The sequence below is a fragment of the Xiphophorus couchianus genome, chromosome 8 (assembly GCF_001444195.1).
Source record: "Xiphophorus couchianus chromosome 8, X_couchianus-1.0, whole genome shotgun sequence".
Taxonomy (NCBI): domain Eukaryota; kingdom Metazoa; phylum Chordata; class Actinopteri; order Cyprinodontiformes; family Poeciliidae; genus Xiphophorus; species Xiphophorus couchianus.
In genome coordinates, this window is record NC_040235.1 from 2,911,295 (window position 1) to 2,929,271 (window position 17,977).

Genomic DNA, 17,977 nt, shown 5'->3' on the forward strand with positions numbered 1-17,977 from the left:
CAGATCAGTTTGTTTCTATCAACTTTAAACAGTTTCATCAATAATCAATAATCCAGTCCTGCCAACCAAATGTGATCATTTGCTCTCAACCAAAAGCCTTCTGGTTGTGTCTTCTCTGGTTGCTAATATCAGTAACTATCTCAGCTGTATCAGACTAAAGACTTTAGAAAAGTGAATAATGGCAAAGATTCAACAGGCTTTATTGTCTCCATACTGCAGTCGTCTTATTTATCCACACAATGGAGTCAAACACACAATATGGAGGCCAGCAACATGTCAAACGGGACTCAAACTGCTTAATTAGAGCTCAGTGTGTTTAAACACATTTCAATAAACTTTAATGGGTTTCATGTACAAGCTGACTGTGAACATCAATAAAGGGTGGTGGCTCACATTGGAGCAATGGGACATTTATTTTCAGGAATGAAAACCTTTCAGGAATGAAAACCTTTGAGGACTGAAACCTTTCAGGAATAAAAACCTTTGAGGACTGAAACCTTTCAGGAATAAAAACCTTTGAGGACTGAAACCTTTCAGGAATAAAAACCTTTCAGGAATAAAAACCTTTGAGGACTGAAAACCTTTGAGGAATAAAAACCTTTGAGGAATGAAAACCTTTCAGGAATAAAAACCTTTGAGGACTGAAACCTTTCCGGAATGAAAACCTTTCAGGAATAAAAACCTTTGAGGACTGAAAACCTTTGAGGAATGAAAACCTTTCAGGAATGAAAACCTTTGAGGAATGAAAACCTTTGAGGAATGAAAACCTTTCAGGAATGAAAACCTTTGAGGAATAAACATCTTTCAGGAATGAAAACCTTTGAGGAATGAAAACCTTTCAGGAATGAAAACCTTTGAGGAATGAAAACCTTTCAGGAATGAAAACCTTTGAGGAATAAAAATCTTTCAGGAATGAAAACCTTTGAGGACTGAAACCTTTCAGGAATGAAAACCTTTGAGGACTGAAACCTTTCAGGAATAAAAACCTTTGAGGACTGAAAACCTTTCAGGAATGAAAACCTTTCAGGAATGAAAACCTTTGAGGAATGAAAACCTTTGAGGAATGAAAACCTTTCAGGAATGAAAACCTTTGAGGAATGAAAACCTTTCAGGAATGAAAACCTTTGAGGAATAAAAATCTTTCAGGAATGAAAACCTTTGAGGACTGAAACCTTTCAGGAATGAAAACCTTTGAGGACTGAAACCTTTCAGGAATAAAAACCTTTGAGGACTGAAACCTTTCAGGAATAAAAACCTTTGAGGACTGAAACCTTTCAGGAATAAAAACCTTTCAGGAATAAAAACCTTTGAGGACTGAAAACCTTTGAGGAATAAAAACCTTTGAGGAATGAAAACCTTTCAGGAATAAAAACCTTTGAGGACTGAAACCTTTCCGGAATGAAAACCTTTCAGGAATAAAAACCTTTGAGGACTGAAAACCTTTGAGGAATGAAAACCTTTCAGGAATGAAAACCTTTGAGGAATGAAAACCTTTGAGGAATGAAAACCTTTCAGGAATGAAAACCTTTGAGGAATAAACATCTTTCAGGAATGAAAACCTTTGAGGAATGAAAACCTTTCAGGAATGAAAACCTTTGAGGAATGAAAACCTTTCAGGAATGAAAACCTTTGAGGAATAAAAATCTTTCAGGAATGAAAACCTTTGAGGACTGAAACCTTTCAGGAATGAAAACCTTTGAGGACTGAAACCTTTCAGGAATAAAAACCTTTGAGGACTGAAAACCTTTCAGGAATGAAAACCTTTCAGGAATGAAAACCTTTGAGGAATGAAAACCTTTGAGGAATGAAAACCTTTCAGGAATGAAAACCTTTGAGGAATGAAAACCTTTCAGGAATGAAAACCTTTGAGGAATAAAAATCTTTCAGGAATGAAAACCTTTGAGGACTGAAACCTTTCAGGAATGAAAACCTTTGAGGACTGAAACCTTTCAGGAATAAAAACCTTTGAGGACTGAAACCTTTCAGGAATAAAAACCTTTGAGGACTGAAACCTTTCAGGAATAAAAACCTTTCAGGAATAAAAACCTTTGAGGACTGAAAACCTTTGAGGAATGAAAACCTTTCAGGAATGAAAACCTTTGAGGAATAAAAACCTTTGAGGACTGAAAACCTTTGAGGACTGAAAACCTTTCAGGAATGAAAACCTTTGAGGAATGAAAACCTTTCAGGAATAAAAACCTTTGAGGACTGAAAACCTTTCAGGAATGAAAACCTTTCAGGAATGAAAACCTTTGAGGACTGAAAACCTTTCAGGAATTAAAACCTTTCAGGAATGAAAACCTTTCAGGAATAAAAACCTTTGAGGACTGAAACCTTTCAGGAATAAAAACCTTTGAGGACTGAAAACCTTTCAGGAATGAAAACCTTTCAGGAATGAAAACCTTTCAGGAATGAAAACCTTTCAGGAATAAAAACCTTTGAGGAATGAAAACCTTTCAGGAATGAAAACCTTTCAGGAATAAAAACCTTTGAGGACTGAAAACCTTTCAGGAATGAAAACCTTTCAGGAATGAAAACCTTTCAGGAATAAAAACCTTTGAGGAATGAAAACCTTTCAGGAATGAAAACCTTTCAGGAATAAAAACCTTTGAGGACTGAAACCTTTCAGGAATAAAAACCTTTGAGGACTGAAAACCTTTCAGGAATGAAAACCTTTCAGGAATGAAAACCTTTCAGGAATAAAAACCTTTGAGGACTGAAACCTTTCAGGAATAAAAACCTTTGAGGACTGAAAACCTTTCAGGAATGAAAACCTTTCAGGAATGAAAACCTTTCAGGAATAAAAACCTTTGAGGAATGAAAACCTTTCAGGAATGAAAACCTTTCAGGAATAAAAACCTTTGAGGAATGAAAACCTTTCAGGAATGAAAACCTTTCAGGAATAAAAACCTTTGAGGACTGAAAACCTTTCAGGAATGAAAACCTTTCAGGAATGAAAACCTTTCAGGAATAAAAACCTTTGAGGAATGAAAACCTTTCAGGAATGAAAACCTTTCAGGAATAAAAACCAGCCCTCTGCAGGCGGTTGAGGCTTGCAGAGCACCAGTCGCTCTGATGGGAAGCGATGGGGGAGTCGAGCCAAGGGCTGGTCGGCTGGTGAAGGACCCATTATAACTGCTTGCACTTGTAGTTTGACTTTGTTTTCACAATTCTTATCTTGGAGAACATGTGATCCAAATGCATTCAGTCTTGATGCCCCCATTAGCTACCTCCTTAATTATGTTGAGGTCTTGTTTACTTCATTCATGTTGTGGAAGCATAAATATTTTAAAAGGTATCTGATATGCATGGACACTGCAGTTAAACTACACTACATAATGTACTGTAGGTAGTTGGTATGGATGGTGAGGGTGTAAATGCAGTAATGACACCACTGTGGTGCGTTCATTTGAATGCATGGTTCTTCATTCTCCTGGTCTGGATCCAACATGGTAGCAAACTGGATGGTTGTTGACATTTTGAATAAACTTTGGAATAAAAAGTTTCTTTGTCAGTAGATAATTTTATGGCTTGTATCAAACTACAAAAATGTCCAAACAGGGTGGAGTGGAACGCTGTGACCTGGAGCATGGCGCAGCATAAAATGTCTCATTAATATTTCAAAAGACCGAAGCTTTAAAAGGCCTCAGAACAGGGAAACGAGGGTCTGTAGACCTGCAAAGCATTGAGGATCTACTTTATATAGACCATAAATGAAGGATCTACATGTGGAAAGGAAGGATTTAAAAACATGACACGTTTAAAAGATCCCAGTACCATGAAAGCTGCATGAACAGCTTGGCTTGGCGCCCCCTGCTGGCTGTGGATCCAAACTGAGACTCTAAAAATGACAGTAAGTTCTGGAAATGGAAACCAAAATAAAACCTCAGAGAAGAAATGAATGGAAAAAACATTTATTACAGTTCTGCACTTATTTCATACATCATCTCCCTAAAAATGGAAAACAAATTATACAGAGATGAAAAGTCCAAAACTTCTTCCTCTGTTTTATTTCAAAACAAAAACTAAACTCAGACTAAAGAATCAGAAATGAAAGATTAACGCTGCCCTCCTGCAACAATATTCAGTTTTTGGTGCTTCACAAACATCATGTAGAGTTTATCATTGTTCTGAAATCTTTATAGTAACAAACTGGATGATAATCTCTTAATTATGAAGGTCTGATGAACCAAAGTGTTTGGAACTGAACTGAACAGAAAGTCTCTAGACCAGATTAAAATCTCCTGTTATTAACGATGGACAATGTTGAGGAAAAATGATTATTTTTGGTGCTTAATACAATTAATCTTACGGCATGTGTAAAAGGTATATTCAACACTCTTATTTTGAACAGGTTTGTGTTGAGCATTCGGGATTGGGCCAGATGAGCAGGCATTCAGAAAGGCAGGGGCCTCCCGCTGTGTGGCCAGACCACACGAAGCCATAAAATTAGCATTTCCTACAGGGCACAAGCACTGGAGCTTGGGGGAAGAGACTTTAGATTTCACAGGTGTCTGTGAAATTTATCTCAGGTTTTTTCTGTGCCCGGGATGGCCGTGGGACCACAGGGGGTCAGGACGAAGCGGTTCGCCCTTTTGTTTTACCAGAGACCAGATGGCCCTTTGATCTTTGCCGTAAATTAGGGGGAGTTCCTAAGTTTCTCTGAGTGCCTAAGGGAATTTCCAGTTGGTCAACTAGAGGAACGCCTTGAGTGCATATATTAAACAGAAGAAACACGCTTACAGTATAAGACTTCATGTCAGGAGAAAAAATTCAGAGAGCTGCCACTATTTTTGCTTTTTTGCATCGGCTCTCTCCAAAGACGCGTCTTTGCTTTTTGTTCGTCTTTGTTTTGTTTTTTGTTTGTCTTTGTCTTGTCTGTCTTTATCTGTATAAGGTAAGGAATGCATATCTCTGTTCCTCTGCAGCTTTGTTGATTGATTCATGCATTGCTTTGTATGTAATTAAACTCTGTGATTTCTGTGACGTCAACGCGCAGTGTTGTTGTTTCACTCTGGCTGAACGCCGCCCGCTAAGGACCCGGGAGTTTAAGGAAGAAAGAGCCAAACGTTTTGTCCAAAGTTAATTTTAAATTATTCTTCCTTTAATAACAACATGGACTTAGATTATTATCACAGTATTTTCTGGTATTTACTGAATAATAAAAGTGATGATAGAAAGTTTAAACACAGCATTGATCAGGGAAATAGTCAAAGCAACACAAATAAAAACTTAGAAGTAACTGAAAAGGTCATTTCAGATTAATTCAGTAGTTCAGTTTTATCACTAAGCAGCTACAAATAGACAGCATTCAATTCAACATATTGACATTAATTTCTGCTAGAATGGAAACAATAGTTGGAAAGTCAGAGATGAAGAATCTCCAGATGATCAGATCATCTCCAGTTTCCTCTTTAAAACTCACAGTTTCAATCTGATCAATAAGTTTTTATTTGGACTTTGTGATCTTCATGCTGAGATCATCAGAGCTGCTGCTTGATCACTGAGATCTTCATCGGTACGATCTTTAATGTTTTATTAGTGGAGAAGAGTGGAAACATCTTGTCAGTGAAGGTGTGTGTGAAGGTGTGTATGTGTGTGTTAGTATCCAGATCAGAGAAGGACAGTTTTCCTCTGTCCCAGTCCAGATTCACTCTGATCCTCTGGAGATTCTTCTGGACTGAGAGACGAGTGGAAGGAGCTGGTAGAGAAAATGCTGAGTATTTACCTGAAGACAACCGAATAACCAACAATCCAGACTTTATGTATCTCTTCCTCTGAACAGATTCTTCTAACACACCTAGTCTCCAGTCTTTACTGTCTCCAACATCAACATCCCAGCTGTGGTTCCCTGAGTTAAAACCAGCAGAACTCAGAACAGACCAGCACCAATCAAATCTCTCTGGATTATCAGGAAGCTGCTGTTTCTCTCCTATTCTAAAGCTGGTCAGATCTTCATACAGATGGAGATCTGGACCAGCCGTGTTTGGGTCCAGAACCAGAGGAGTGTAGGTCACCATGTTCTCCATGTTGCTCCAGATGTTGAAGGCCAGGTTGCCCAGATGTTTGGCCTGGTCTATCAGAGCTCCTGAGGGCAGCTGTGGATCCTCCAGCAGGGGGCAGCGCTGGACTCTTTCCACTGCAGCCTTGTAGTTGTGCAGGAATGAGACGTCTTCAGCTCTCAGCTCCTCCTCTGTGGCTCTGACTGTGTCTGAAAGAGCTGCTATCTCTCTGCTCAGAGCCTCCATCTTCTCCTTCATCATCCCTCTCTTCTGCTCCTCTTCCTCCCTCAGTGCAGCCAGCCTGGCCTCCTCTTCCTCTGCTAGAAACTGATGAAGCTGCTTAAACTGCTCCATAATCTGCCTCTCTGTGTGTCGGGCCTGGACCTTCAGGTGTTCTGCTGTCTGATCAAACTCCTCCTGAACTTTCTTCCTGAGCTCCAGCTTCTTCTTTAAAGGCTCCAGAGTTTCCTGAAGGTTCTTCTTGTGTTGCTGAGCAGCTTCATCGATGGGTTTGATTCTGTGATTGGTGTGTTTTTCTGAATCTCTGCAGACGAGACAAACTGGCTGCTGATGGTTCAGACAGAAGAGTTTGAGTTTCTCAGAGTGCAGAGAGCAGAGATCCTCTGAAGCTGTCTGCTCTCTCTGCTGTAAGAAAGACTCACAGAGATTCTTCAGAGCCAGATTAAAAGGTGGTTGATCTCTTGAAGATCTCCTTGTACAAACTGGACACTCTCTTCCTGGTTTGTCTCTCCAATATTTCTGCAGACACTCCTTACAGAAGCTGTGGCTACATGACAGAAGAACCGGATCCTTAAATATTTCCAGACAGACCGGACAGCAGAGATCATCGTCTGATCTGGAAGCCATTTTGTCTCAGAGTGAAGCAGAAACCACAGCAGACAGAAAGTCAAACCAGGAAGTCAGTTTCTCTCCTGTAGAAACTTTCTGAACTTACTTTGACTTTGATTGTCTTGTTTTTCCTCCTGCAGCAGTCTGTGTTTCAGTGTCTAGTTGCTCAGTTCTCTCTCTGTTCTCCTTGTTCAGTGTTAGTTTGATTTCAGTCGGAGACGAAGGCAGGAGTCAGAGTTCCTCCTCAGGGTGTTTAGTCTATGAGTTTTTCTCTCTAAACCGTTTCCTGTTTTTTCTAAGAGTTCCTGTTTAAAGAGGAACTTGAGTCAGAGATGTGGCGCCCAGTAGATGATTTTATGTAAAGCTGCAGATTTAGAAAATCAACATAGTACTGGTGGTGATATTAGTTTTTGGCATTGAGTGAAATTTTCTGCCATTTTTTTTCAAACTGCAACTGGAAATCCAAATAATAAATATTACACCAAATGCTATACATGAAAACCAAAATAAAATATATTTATTTTCTGAAAATAAATATATTTAGAACAATAAATAATAATAATGAATTAAGTAATTAAAAATAAAATCTACTACAGTAGAAGAATTACCCACTATTAATACCTGATGATTCTCCTCCACCAAAGCTGGCAAACAGCGACACAGACATTACTCTTTATTAAAGCCGACTGACTGATTGCTAATTGAAGATCTGAGTGAAGGAGTCAAACTGTTGCTTCAGTTATTTCATACTTCTAATAGTTAGGGTCAGGTAATTTCTGTCTTGTTGCCATAGCTAAAGCAATGGCAGCTGGATTGTTTCAATAACATATGTGCTAAAGTGGCAGTGCTATGAGATTTCCAGTCACTTGGTGCCATTTTGTAGCACAATCAAGAAATTATATCAGTTGTTTTGAAAATGCATATTATATCAGATATGGATAAAAAGAAATTTGCTTTTGTAATTTTGTTCTTGAATTTGTGCCTTTGTCTCTTTAAGAACCTCCTATTCTTTCCAACTCCAGCTTCATGAAATCATCACAACATGGCTCCTCTATTAACCTTTATCAACATTTTTACCAGTGTTGAACTGAGAAGTAGCTCCTATAATGAGCTCAGCAGATACAATGCTCCACCAGGTGTTTGCTAATTGTTGCTGGCTAGTTTGAAGGAGCTGAGCGGGGAAATAACAAGGAGGGGAGCTCTATGATGCGGAAGGTATGAAACTGCAGCTCTGAGGAGGAGCTGTGTCTTGAAGGCGGAGCTAGGTCCACCCAGGCGTTTTTCACAGCTGAATGGATTTCTCAAGGAAACTTGACTTCAGGGCTTCTGTCAGTCCAAGTGCGCGAGCTAAAGGTGCTAGCTTGCAGGTGCTAGCTAATGGTGCAGAGAGGCCGGGTCCGTAGTAGCGATGGGCCAGACGACACAGAAACCTCGGTACATGTGCCAAGCAAACAAGATGAACCCTCGTGTCGGTGTCCGTATCACTTTAAGGAAAACCACATGACCGATACACTTCCTGTGTCGTTTGGTTGTGAACGCATCAAATTGTATTTATGAGGGAGAAACTGTGTCGTCACGTTTGTGGGTTTTGTTGGATGGAGATACATTGTGTCCTTTGCTCTGTGTTGGTTTTTGGCTCGTATTTGAATACCTGCATGGATCAACAGAGGAAGAGGAAGATTTCTCCTGTGTGGGATCAATTTGATCTTTTCATGGAGAATAAGGTAAATTATTATTCTGTGTGTTACGGCCCCTGGCCTCTTGAGGCTGTGCAGGCTCTTTTTATTGTTATGCAGGTTCAGCTGTGAGAGCACATCTTCTGATTGGCTGCCTGGAAGTTGCAGTGCCGAGCCAAAAGGCCTCGTCTGTGGAGGATCTCCAAGATGGTCCTAGTGTGGAGGCAGCAGTGAGTGACCGGGGGAAGACGCCTCGTACACTCCCTCGCTATGATCCACTGTCCTCTGTGAGTTCAGAAGGACGAGATGGAGCTCGTTTGAAGGTGCGGTTGGCATGTCTCCAAATGGAGGCTGAGGAAAAAGCCCAGGACAGAAGAGCTCAGCTGGAGGGCACATCTTCTGAGCTTGAGGTCAGGAGGCTGGAAATAGAGGCTGATAAAGCTATAAAGCTGCACAAACTTGAGCTGGAGGCCCAGACTTGAGCACCCTCTGCCTCTATCACACCAGGTTCCACCACCATGTCTGCTATGCCATCTGACATCAGTAAGTGTATTTCTTTAGTACCTGCTTTCAGAGAATCTGAGGTGGACTCATACTTTGCAGCATTTGGATGCATTGCTGGTGCTTTGCAATGGCCTAGGGAAACCTGGCCTCTTTTGTTACAATATAAGTTTTCTGATAAAGGTCAAGAGGTGTTGGCAGCTCTTCCTTTAGAAGATAACTTAGATTACGATCTGGTTAAAGCTGTTGTCTTACAAGCCTATGAGTTGGTCCCAGAAGCTTATATACAGAAGCTTCGACAGCAGAAGAAAACTGCTGGACAAACACATGTTGAGTTTGCCAGAGAGAAATGCATTCTCTTTGATAAATGGTGTGCTGCATCCAAGGTCAACAATTATGACACTTTACGTGAGCTAATGTTGTTGGAAGACTTTAAGAAGTGCATTCCAGAGCGGGTGGTGTTGTATTTAAATGAACAGAAGGTGATTACTCTAGCGTCTGCTACTGTTCTTGCTGATGACTTACCCATAAGTCCTTCATTCTTAATGAAAAGTCACATGTTAGCTCTGTGCCACAGTCCCCGATGGTTAAAACCACAGTTCCAAAAGAAAACCGTGAATATTTCTACTGTAACAAACCTGGACATGTCATCGCTGATTGTTTAGCTTTAAAACACAAAACAGCCAAATTCACAGCAAACTAAAGGTGTTGTTTTTGTGAAAAAAGAACCCTGTAATAAGAGCACATGATTGTGGTGACAAACTACCTGATCCCTGTTTTGAACCATTCATTTTTGATGGCTTAATCTCACTGACAGCTGATCCCTCTGATTTAAAGCCAGTATGTATCCTGAGAGACACTGGAGGTTCCCAGTCAGTCATTCTTGCAAATGTGTTACTTTTCTCACATGAGAGTGCATGTGGTTACAACTCTGTTCTGAGGGCGATAGAGATGGGCCACGCTCCACTACTGGCTGCATTGAGCACGTTTTGCAGAGCACAGCTTTTGGAAGCGGGTCTGAAGCATGACACGGCAACTCTCAGCTCCTGGTCAATGTTTAGCTGAAACCTGGACTTGGTCTTTAGTGCAGCAGCAGCAGAGAAGCCAGTCTCACAAAGATATGATGTTGCAAAAGGAATAAGAACGCCGACAGCCTTCTGCCCTAAGAGTGGATCCTCCCTCTCTACTCTCAGCATGAATTCACTCAGTGTCTGTGATGTGAACCTCAGTCTCAATGTGGAGTCAGATGTCATGTCAATGAACTGGTCCTTCTCTGCAGAGCTGAAACCAGTAGGAGCTGGTTCATTAAAAGGATCTCTGACCCAGTCATACTGGGAACTGTTTTCAGGAAAGAATCCCATCAATGATGAAATATGTTGCTTGATGCAGGGAATCACTGAGGTGGCATCATCCTCAGCACTGTCCACAAATTCATGCAGGTTCCCCAATGAGTCAGTATTTCCTTCATCAAGTCGCCTGCTCCACATCGAGAGCTTTCGAGTCAAAGAGCTGATCTTGTCTGTGACCTGAGGGAGGGGTTTATCTTTCCCTTGCAGCTGTAGATTCACTTCACTCAGGTAGGCCAGTTTTGCCAGAAAGTTCTCATCACTACATTTTTCTGTGACTTCATACTTGTGCTCCTGAACCACAAACATTCTCATCCCCTCTCTGAGCTCAAAAACTCAGGACAAAACTTTTCCTCGTGACGGCCACCGTGCTTCACTGTGAAACATCACAGCTTGGTGTTCAGCTCCCATCTCCTCACAGATGGCAGAGAAGACTCTTGTTTTTAGAGGTCTGGTCTTTACAAAATTGACCACACCTATGATGTCAGCCATAACCTCCTTTAATTCAGAGGAAAGGTGCCTTGAAGCCAGTGCTTCTCTATGTATAACACAGTGTGTAAACTTAGCATTGGCTGAGGCCTTTTTGATCAGAGCCTGAACTCCGTTTCTCATCCCTGCCATGGTCTGAGCACCATCACTGCAAACGCCGATGCAGTTCTCCCATTTCAGCCCATTCTCAGTCAGGAAGCAGTCCAGGATTTTGAATAGCTCTGTTTCTGACATATTTACTAAAAAGTAGATCCTCACACAGAGAGTTTGTCACATCAAAATGTACATAAGACACAAACAAACAGTCTTGGTTGCTGCCAGTTGCTTTGTCGAGTTGTAGGGCAAAACATTGTCTTTGAGTTCATCTACCAGCTGTTCTTGAAGATTGTTAGCAGAGTCATTTATACGTCTGGCAACAGAGTCATTGGACAAAGGGATAGTTTTATTTTTGCAGTACTTTTGTCATCCAGAATGGTAGAGACCATGTCTAGCGCTGCAGGCAGTATTAGCTCCTCCGCTATGGTGTCAGGTTTCTTACACTGAGCAGTTTGGTACGCCATCTTGTAAGATGCTAACAGCACTCGCTGGGTTTCTGGCGTAGCGTTCACAAAGTGGGACGATTGCTGGCAATATTCGTCAGAAATCAGTCAATTAAAGAAACGGTTTGACAATAAATTATCACTAAAATCAGGGTTACAAAAATACTCAAATTCAAGTTCAGACAGAGGGTGTAACTCTAGAAAGGGTTTATGTTAATAAGTTTCTCAGAGTGATGAAGAAAATCAGTTGGAAACCTCATATTAAACATTTACAGAATAAACTAAGTAGCAGCAAATCAATCCTGGCTAAAGCTGGACATATTCTGGATAATAAATCACTTCATATTCTATATAACTCTCTGATTTAACATATTTAACATATTGTTCAGAGGTGTGGGGAATTAATTAAAACTCTTTACATGCACTGAGTTTCCTACAGAAACATTAGAATCATCCATAATGTTGGTTATTATGAGAACACAAACCTGATATTATTAAAATCTAAAACTCTGAAATTGAAGATCTGGTGGAATTTAAAATTGGCCAAATTCTGCTTAAGGCGTCTAATAAACTGCAGCCTGAGCTCATAGAGAGCAAGTTTTATGAAAGAGAAGGAGATAAAACTTCAACTCAAACTTAAGGATTCGTAGTTTAACAACAACAAGAAAGAGTTTTGAATTTCAATTCATGGGGTAAAATTATGGAACAAGTTAAATGAGGAGTTAAAACAAAGTCAGAATTTAATACAATTTAAAAGGAAATATAAGGAGGTCATTTTCACTAGATATAGAAATATGGCTGAGAGTTGGCACTAATGTGTTTCCATAAACCGAGGCTAACACATATGAGTGTGTGGGTATGGATGTATATATTTAGACAAACCCAGATAAAATGGAAAATTAATGAACCAGTTTATTTTTAGTTTTCATTGGATTTATTAATGAGGGTCCATCTGAAAATATTGTCTGAGTTTATGGGGTCAGAGGTCATCAGTTTCTTTCTTCTTCCTGCTCCTTTTCCAGCATGTTAAGATAACTGTGGTACAAAAATATGTCTTTAGCATTCCTTGTTCTAGTGCATGATTTTATACTACTATCATGTTGGAAATAAAGTTTCATTCATTCATTTTAACCCTGATGGACGAGAGAGCAGACAGACGGCCACCAGGAAACGGATCAGCATCCAGTCTAGAACCTTCCTGTAATAGAACGGACCTGATCAATATATGGAGAAATAAACATTTTGATTCCAATGTTTAACATGGAGGAACAGGGACAGATCTCAACAGTCTCACTTTGACTTTTGGCTGATTTCTTTGGATATTGTAGATAAAGTGATGGACTCAGAGATAGAACCTTCTATCCTTACAGACCACAAGGCCATTATTATTAAAATAGATAGAAATTAACCTGCCACAATCAGAGGAAACATTACTGGACATTTAATACAACTTTGCAACAAAACAAAGAATTTACAAACAAGTTGCTCTAAAAGGCCTCAGAACAGGAAGATGAGGGTCTGTGGAGCTACAATAACCAGGAATCAGACCAAAGCATTGCAGTTATACTTTAACTAGACCATAAATGAAGGATTCACATGTGAAAAGGATTTAAAAGCCTGATATGTTTAAAAGATCCCAGAACCATGAAAGATACATGAAGGGCTTGCCTCGGCGCCCCCTGCTGGCTGAACCAAATGCCTTCAAATGAAACTAAAACCATCAGAAGAAACTAACTGGAGTTTGGAGGAGGTTCTACTATTTGACACAACAGTGAATGAATCAGAAATGATTTGATGCTAATTTGATTGATTCCATCACATTCTGACTTTCAAACTGTGGATCCAAACTGAGACTCTAAAAATGACAGTAAGTTCTGGAAATGGAAACCAAAATAAAACCTCAGAGAAGAAATGAATGGAAAAAACATTTATTACAGTTCTGCACTTATTTCATACATCATCTCCCTAAAAATGGAAAACAAATTATACAGAGATGAAAAGTCCAAAACTTCTTCCTCTGTTTTATTTCAAAACCAAAACTAAACTCAGACTAAAGAATCAGAAATGAAAGATTAACGCTGCCCTCCTGCAACAATATTCAGTTTTTGCTGCTTCACAAACATCATGTAGAGTTTATCATTGTTCTGAAATCTTTATAGTAACAAACTGGATGATAATCTCTTAATTATGAAGGTCTGATGAACCAAAGTGTTTGGAACTGAACTGAACAGAAAGTCTCTAGACCAGATTAAAATCTCCTGTTATTAACGATGGACAACATGGACTTAGATTATTATCACAGTATTTTCTGGTATTTACTGAATAATAAAAGTGATGATAGAAAGTTTAAACACAGCATTGATCAGGGAAATAGTCAAAGCAACACAAATAAAAACTTAGAAGTAACTGAAAAGGTCATTTCAGATTAATTCAGTAGTTCAGTTTTATCACTAAGCAGCTACAAATAGACAGCATTCAATTCAACATATTGACATTAATTTCTGCTAGAATGGAAACAATAGTTGGAAAGTCAGAGATGAAGAATCTCCAGATGATCAGATCATCTCCAGTTTCCTCTTTAAAACTCACAGTTTCAATCTGATCAATAAGTTTTTATTTGGACTTTGTGATCTTCATGCTGAGATCATCAGAGCTGCTGCTTGATCACTGAGATCTTCATCGGTACGATCTTTAATGTTTTATTAGTGGAGAAGAGTGGAAACATCTTGTCAGTGAAGGTGTGTGTGAAGGTGTGTATGTGTGTGTTAGTATCCAGATCAGAGAAGGACAGTTTTCCTCTGTCCCAGTCCAGATTCACTCTGATCCTCTGGAGATTCTTCTGGACTGAAAGACGAGTTGGAGGAGCTGGTGGAGAAAATGCTGAGTATTTACCTGAAGAGAAATATATAAACAACAATCCAGACTCTATTACTCTCTTCCTCTGAACAGATTCTTCTAACACACCAAGTAACCAGTATTTACTGTCTCCAACATCAACATCCCAGCTGTGGTTCCCTGAGTTAAAACCAGCAGAACTCAGAACAGAAAAGCGCCATGAATTAAATCTCTCTGGATTATCAGGAAGTTTCTGTTTCTCTCCTCTCCTCCCATTGGTCAGATCATCAGACAGATGGAGTTTTGGACCAGCCGTGTTTGGGTCCAGAACCAGAGGAGTGTAGGTCACCATGGTCTCCATGTTGCTCCAGATGTTGAGGCCAGGTTGCCCAGATGTTTGGCCTGGTCTATCAGAGCTCCTGAGGGCAGCTGTGGATCCTCCAGCAGGGGGCAGCGCTGGACTCTTTCCACTGCAGCCTTGTAGTTGTGCAGGAATGAGACGTCTTCAGCTCTCAGCTCCTCCTCTGTGGCTCTGACTGTGTCTGAAAGAGCTGCTATCTCTCTGCTCAGAGCCTCCATCTTCTCCTTCATCATCCCTCTCTTCTGCTCCTCTTCCTCCCTCAGTGCAGCCAGCCTGGCCTCCTCTTCCTCTGCTAGAAACTGATGAAGCTGCTTAAACTGCTCCATAATCTGCCTCTCTGTGTGTCGGGCCTGGACCTTCAGGTGTTCTGCTGTCTGATCAAACTCCTCCTGAACTTTCTTCCTGAGCTCCAGCTTCTTCTTTAAAGGCTCCAGAGTTTCCTGAAGGTTCTTCTTGTGTTGCTGAGCAGCTTCATCGATGGGTCTGATTCTGTGATTGGTGTGTTTTTCTGAATCTCTGCAGACGAGACAAACTGGCTGCTGATGGTTCAGACAGAAGAGTTTGAGTTTCTCAGAGTGCAGAGAGCAGAGATCCTCTGAAGCTCTCTGCTCTCTCTGCTGTAAGAAAGACTCACAGAGATTCTTCAGAGCCAGATTAAAAGGTGGTTGATCTCTTGAAGATCTCCTTTTACAAACTGGACACTCTCTTCCTGGTTTGTCTCTCCAATATTTCTGCAGACACTCCTTACAGAAGCTGTGGCTACATGACAGAAGAACCGGATCCTTAAATATTTCCAGACAGACCGGACAGCAGAGATCATCGTCTGATCTGGAAGCCATTTTGTCTCAGAGTGAAGCTGAAATCACAGCAGACAGAAAGTCAAACCAGGAAGTCAGTTTCTCTCCTGTAGAAACTTTCTGAACTTACTTTGACTTTGATTGTCTTGTTTTTCCTCCTGCAGCAGTCTGTGTTTCAGTGTCTAGTTGCTCGGTTCTCTCTCTGTTCTCCTTGTTCAGTGTTAGTTTGATTTCAGTCGGAGACGAAGGCAGGAGTCAAAGGTCATCCTCAGGGTGTTTAGTCAGTGAGTTTTTCTCTCAACTGTTTCCTGTTTTTTCTAAGAGTTCCTGTTGGAATTTCAGTCTTGAGGCAGAGATGTGGCGCCCTCTAGAGGATTTACTGTGAATCTTCAGTTTCAGTAAAACTACAGCCCTGGAGGTGAAGGTAATGTTTGGTTTTGAGTAAAATCTTCCTTCTTTCAAAAAATTGTTTTTAGGATCTGAAATGTTTTTTCACACTGAGGCTTAAAATGTTGATTTTTAAATATTACACAAAATACTGTAAATGCAAACAATGAAATATATCTGAGAATATAAATTAAGAAAAAAGAAATAAAATCTACTACAGTAGAAGAAACGCCCACTATTGATGAACTTCTGCCATGTATGCTGGCAAAGAGCAACACAGACATTATTCATTATTAAAGCCGACTGAATTATTGATAGATTAAGATTTTAGTAAAAAAAAAATTGCTTCAGTTACTTCAAATTGATCCAGGTGATTTCTATTTTGTTTCCATCGCTAAAGCTAACAGTTAGCCAGCTACCAAGCCAGCTAATCATAAAACCAACCAGTCAAGTAATTACAATTAATCCATTATATCACTGTTTTTTCCAGTGGCCCTATCCTATTGCATTGGATCTGAAAATCCAGAAAACAGTTCAAAATCTGAATATTTCATGCAAAAATATTCATTTAATCTCCATTTTAAAGCCAGATTTGACTATATTTCTTCTAATTATGACGATGGTAATGATGGCAGCATCTCATACAAAACCCAATAAACCCTCATCATGATTTTTATTATTTGCTGCAGAAGCAGGTGATCAAAGCGGCCTCCAGAGATCAGAGGATGGCGGTTTCTCTGATGATCGATGACGTCAGCTCACGTTTTTCTTCCGTCGCCACGTTTGGATCATGTTTTATTCATTCCAACACAATCCTGCACAAACACACACAGTACCAGAACCACAGCCGCCTACACGTGATCCGCTCAGCTTTTCTCCTCCGTCTGCTGCTGTCAAACCAATCGGGAAACATCAGGATTTTCAAAATAAGACGCACAGGGACGGATATTTCTGGAAGGACGAAGTAGAACCGCGATAAAACGCGCGGGATTTTATAGATTATTCATCTGAATGTGTTACTATTTGAACATATAAAAGAAAACAGTTTTCCAGCCGTTTTTGACGTGATGAAATTTTATTATGAAGACGTGAATGTTGCGCGTGAATTTGTTACATCACATCTCCTTTAACTCCAGACTCTCTGATGTGTAAATAGATTTAGGAGAGAAAATGTCTTTTTCTGACATGACGCCATATTGATTCTTCTCAACCTGATTCCGGACTTTAATTAGAAAAATCAACAATAGCAAAACATAAAAACAGAACCGGACCGGACCGGACCGTGTTGTCAAACTAATCAGAAGAGCAGGAAAGAAAAGGGGTTTGATTTCAAAATAAAAGACCTGGATGTGTGCGTCATCTAGACTTCCAATAAAATCGGGAAAATGTGAAAAATAATGAATTGTAGTTCCAGATTTGGATAAGTATGAAAAAAAATCAATTGGAACATTGACAAAAATTTGGATATCATGGAACAAATACCTCCATACACTGAAAAAAACTGTTATAAATTGTACATTTTTAAAATCCATAATTTTGTAAGACACATTTTTTGTGTTTTAATTTTTGTACACAATTGGAAAATGCAGCAAGTATTCAGGTTAGTGTAATTATGTCATCTTATCAATTATTTACCAGTGAATAGTTTTTCAGAGCCACTTTTTTTAAAGTTAGTCTGTCAAACATTTTTATTAAGTATATAAATTATGAAGGAAAACATGCTTAATTGTTTGTTTTATTCAACATTTTTGCATTATTAAAAACAAAAATCACTTTACTCTCAAAATGGTGACATTAATTCTAAAATGTTTTTTCTCAGTTTTCTGATTATAACCTCAAAATTCTGCAAAGCCGCCACAGACCATCACATTACCATCATCACTAAGTTCCACTTTTATGAAGAAAAAAGTAAGAATTTTGATAGAAAAGTGAAAAAGAAAAGAGAAAAAGTCATCATTCTGACTTTAATTTCAGAATTCTGACCCTGTTCTCAGGTTGTTGTTTTTTTTTTTTTACTTCAATCTCAAAATTCTAACATACATCATTTTCATGAGTGTGGCTTCAGTCAGAGGCTTCTTGAAATTCGCTTTAATACAGACTGCTACAGGAGATCTTTCCTGCCCACCGCCATCAACATCTACAATAACTCTTTGAGGAAATTTAATTAATATTTAATTCCTTTTGGGTTCAACGAA

The 17,977-nt window shown here is 39.6% G+C and overlaps 1 protein-coding gene, 1 long non-coding RNA gene and 1 pseudogene across 2 annotated transcripts; 1 reads left to right on the forward strand and 2 right to left on the reverse strand.

Moving 5' to 3' along the window:
• Positions 1 to 3,004: 3,004 nt before the first annotated feature.
• Positions 3,005 to 10,492, forward strand: LOC114149680 (uncharacterized). The gene is made up of 3 exons (XR_003596560.1): positions 3,005 to 4,265; positions 8,735 to 8,743; positions 10,481 to 10,492. It is a non-coding gene; the product is annotated as an uncharacterized LOC114149680 (long non-coding RNA).
• Positions 5,093 to 7,142, reverse strand: LOC114149645 (nuclear factor 7, ovary-like). The gene is made up of 2 exons (XM_028025672.1): positions 6,958 to 7,142; positions 5,093 to 6,886 (listed from the first exon to the last, which is right to left on the reverse strand). The coding sequence occupies exon 2, from the start codon at positions 6,867 to 6,869 to the stop codon at positions 5,484 to 5,486; it is 1,386 nt and encodes a 461-aa protein (XP_027881473.1). The 5' UTR covers positions 6,870 to 6,886; positions 6,958 to 7,142; the 3' UTR covers positions 5,093 to 5,483.
• A 2,822-nt stretch (positions 10,493 to 13,314) lies between the features above and the next one.
• LOC114149643 (nuclear factor 7, ovary-like) lies at positions 13,315 to 15,705 on the reverse strand (annotated as a pseudogene).
• Between the last annotated feature and the right edge of the window lie 2,272 nt (positions 15,706 to 17,977).